The 2,739-nt window shown below is 56.4% G+C and overlaps 1 protein-coding gene across 1 annotated transcript; it reads right to left on the reverse strand.

The window, feature by feature from the left end:
- Nucleotides 1-144: 144 nt before the first annotated feature.
- On the reverse strand, nt 145-2,526 carry LOC122545513 (DENN domain-containing protein 4B-like; the record flags this gene model as incomplete). Its single annotated transcript, XM_043684510.1, has 2 exons — nt 145-848; nt 2,379-2,526. Coding segments are annotated over 2 exons (852 nt in total), but the record flags the coding sequence as incomplete, so codon positions are not given.
- Nucleotides 2,527-2,739: the final 213 nt, after the last annotated feature.

Raw genomic sequence — 2,739 nt, forward strand, 5'->3', positions numbered from 1 at the left:
CTCTGTCCCCTCCTATATATTTTTCAGCTCCCAAGCTCTGGAAGAACTTCCCGGAATCTGTCCCTCATGCCCTGTCTCTCTTCTTCTCGAGGATGCTCTTTCCTGACTCAGCTCTCGGTCGTGTCCCTGATATCTCCTGATGCTCTATTTGTTTGCTTGCTTGTGTTCCCCATGAAGTGCTTCGGCCTGCTCTAGTTTCTCACTCACCTCGCCGTCGCTGTCCCGAGCTAGTGGCTGGCCCAGGTTCTCGGACGAGGTTGTGAGGTCAGAAGCAGATGAGCCCCCGTGCTCTGAGCCAAGGCTGGGCTGGGAGACCGGCCGCCTGTTCGATGCCGAGGTCAGCAGGCTGTGGAATTTCTCCGAGAGACCGCGGGGCAAGGCCGACACGTTGTTGCAGTTCTCGTCGAGCTTCTTGTGGCCGGCCCTGTGTCTCCGATCGCGTCCGGAATCCCTCAGCCCCCACCTCCGGGAGCCCTTCGGACTGCGCCGTGGATCCAGTGCCTCCGAGGACCTGCTGGGTTGGAGGTCGCCCTGGGCCGGAGCATCCGGCTGGAGGCACAGGCAGGCGGGCGCTGGCGAAGGGGCAGGCCTGGCAGTGCGGGGTAGGCCTCGCAGCAGCCCCCTCCGGGCTGGGCGCTCCGCAGACGATGCCCGGCTCTGGCATTCAGGGGCTCTCTCGTCCCGCCGGGCACCCGCCCCAGAACGGGTGCAGCTGGTGCTCCTGCTCTTGACTAGGGGAGAGCCCAGACCGTGCCAGCTCTCGATGCTGGTACTCCTCCCGGCCCAGGTGGTGTGCCGCTGGAGTTGGGTCTTCGGTGCACGCCGCAAAGACTCCTCCTGGGATCGTTCTGTGCGTCGAGAAGACAAGATTATTCAGGAGCCCATTTTAATCAATCGTCCCAATTGGCACCAGGACAAACATTCCTCACTACCACAATTTACCAACTGAAAGCAGAAGCAGGCCATTTGGCCCCTTTGATTCTTGCTGCTATTACTCCATTAACGTGGAGCGAATGCAGTTTCTTTATCAGTGTACAGCGCTGACGAGTGATTCCAACAGTGACCCCTATGCAACTCCAGTAGTCACTGGCTGCATTTGTACTGCCAGTTAGCCAAACCTCGACCCATGCCAGTACCCTGCCCCTAACACCATGGGCTCTTACCTAATTTAACAGCCTCCTGAGCAGCACCTTGTCAAAGGCCTTCTGGAAACCCAAATGGACCACGTCCACTGGTTCTCCTTTGTCTAATTTGCTCCTTACCTCCCCTTGATGGAACTGTGCTGGCTCAGCCCTGTGTTACCACACATTTCCCAGTACTCCACAATCTCATCCCTAATCAGGGACTCGAGAATCTTACCAGCAGCCGGGGTCAGACTAACTGGCCTGTACTTTCCTGTCTTCTGCCTCCCTCCCTCCTTAAACTGGTGCATTGCCAGCTGCTGGGGACCCTCCCTGACTCCGGGAGAGTCCTGAGAGATTACCACCATCACCTCTACAGCGATCTCTTTCAGAACTCTGGGGTGTAGAGACCTTTCAGTTTCCCCAGCTCCTTCTCCTCAGCGATGGCCACCACACTCACCTCTGCCTCGGACTCTCTTGAAGCTCTGCTAATGCTGCTGGGATTTTCCACCGAGAAAACTGATCCAAAGTACCTACTCGGTTCCTCTGCTATTTCTTTGTTCCCTTTTATTACATCTTCAGCTGTCCAGTGTCCACTCTCACCTTCCAGACAACTAAACAAAAACCTCCTGTAATCTTCCTTTCTATTACTGGCTAGCTTAGCTGCTCCACTGTCTTCCCTACCAGGCTCCCCTTCCCATCAACTCTGGCCAGCTCCTCCCTCATATCTTTATAATTCCCTTCACTCCATTACAATACCATTACACCTGACTCCAGCTTCTCCCTCTCAAACTGCAGGCGAAGTCTCTGATATTTTGGTCACTGTCCCTTCAGGGTTCCTTCATCTTAGACTCACTAATCCTGTCGGCCTCATTACACATCACCAAACCCAGAACTACCCGTTCCCTTGTGGGCTCTACCACAAGCTGCTCCGAAAGGCTGTACCTCTCAGACATTCCACAGATTTCTTTTCCCGATTTTCCCAGTGCCCCTCCAAATTGAAGGCTCCCCCATGATTACTGTAACAGTGCCTTTCCTATCACCTGCTTTATTTCCCGCCCCACATCCGGACTACTGCAGAACGCAGCTCCCATCAGGGCCCTTCAGCTTCCGGTTCCACAACTTTACCCAAAGATTCATGGCTTCTGACTGTCAGTAAAACCGACAGAGAGGGACGGCACGCACGCGGAATGGACGGGGGTGGGGGGAGGGTCAGTGCCCGGTCAGGGAGGGGGCGCGGGGTCAGGGTGCACCTACCCAGCAGGCTCCGGGGCCCAGACTGCAGCAGCTGCCTCTCTCTCAGGGGCCGCCGGAACTGAGCCAGGGCCAGAACCACATTTCGAAGCTTAGCCCATCGCAGTCGCCCCCCCTGGTTACTGGATGGCCATTTACTCTCCAGGACGGCCTGCGGGTGAACACAGACAGAGACAGATACAGGGTTAACTCCACACAGTGTGCCCGGTGCACAGCCTGAGATAACACAGGAGCAGTGGGTATCTCCAGCCGGGGGTGGGGGTGGGTCGCGGTTGTGGTACCCAGTGACACCCTCCCCATTGCTTCGTTGCAATGCCCAGGCCCTCACCCATTACATTATTCAGCGCACATTCTCCATTATCCG

The sequence above is a fragment of the Chiloscyllium plagiosum genome, unplaced genomic scaffold, assembly GCF_004010195.1.
Source record: "Chiloscyllium plagiosum isolate BGI_BamShark_2017 unplaced genomic scaffold, ASM401019v2 scaf_58435, whole genome shotgun sequence".
In the NCBI taxonomy this organism is placed as follows: domain Eukaryota; kingdom Metazoa; phylum Chordata; class Chondrichthyes; order Orectolobiformes; family Hemiscylliidae; genus Chiloscyllium; species Chiloscyllium plagiosum.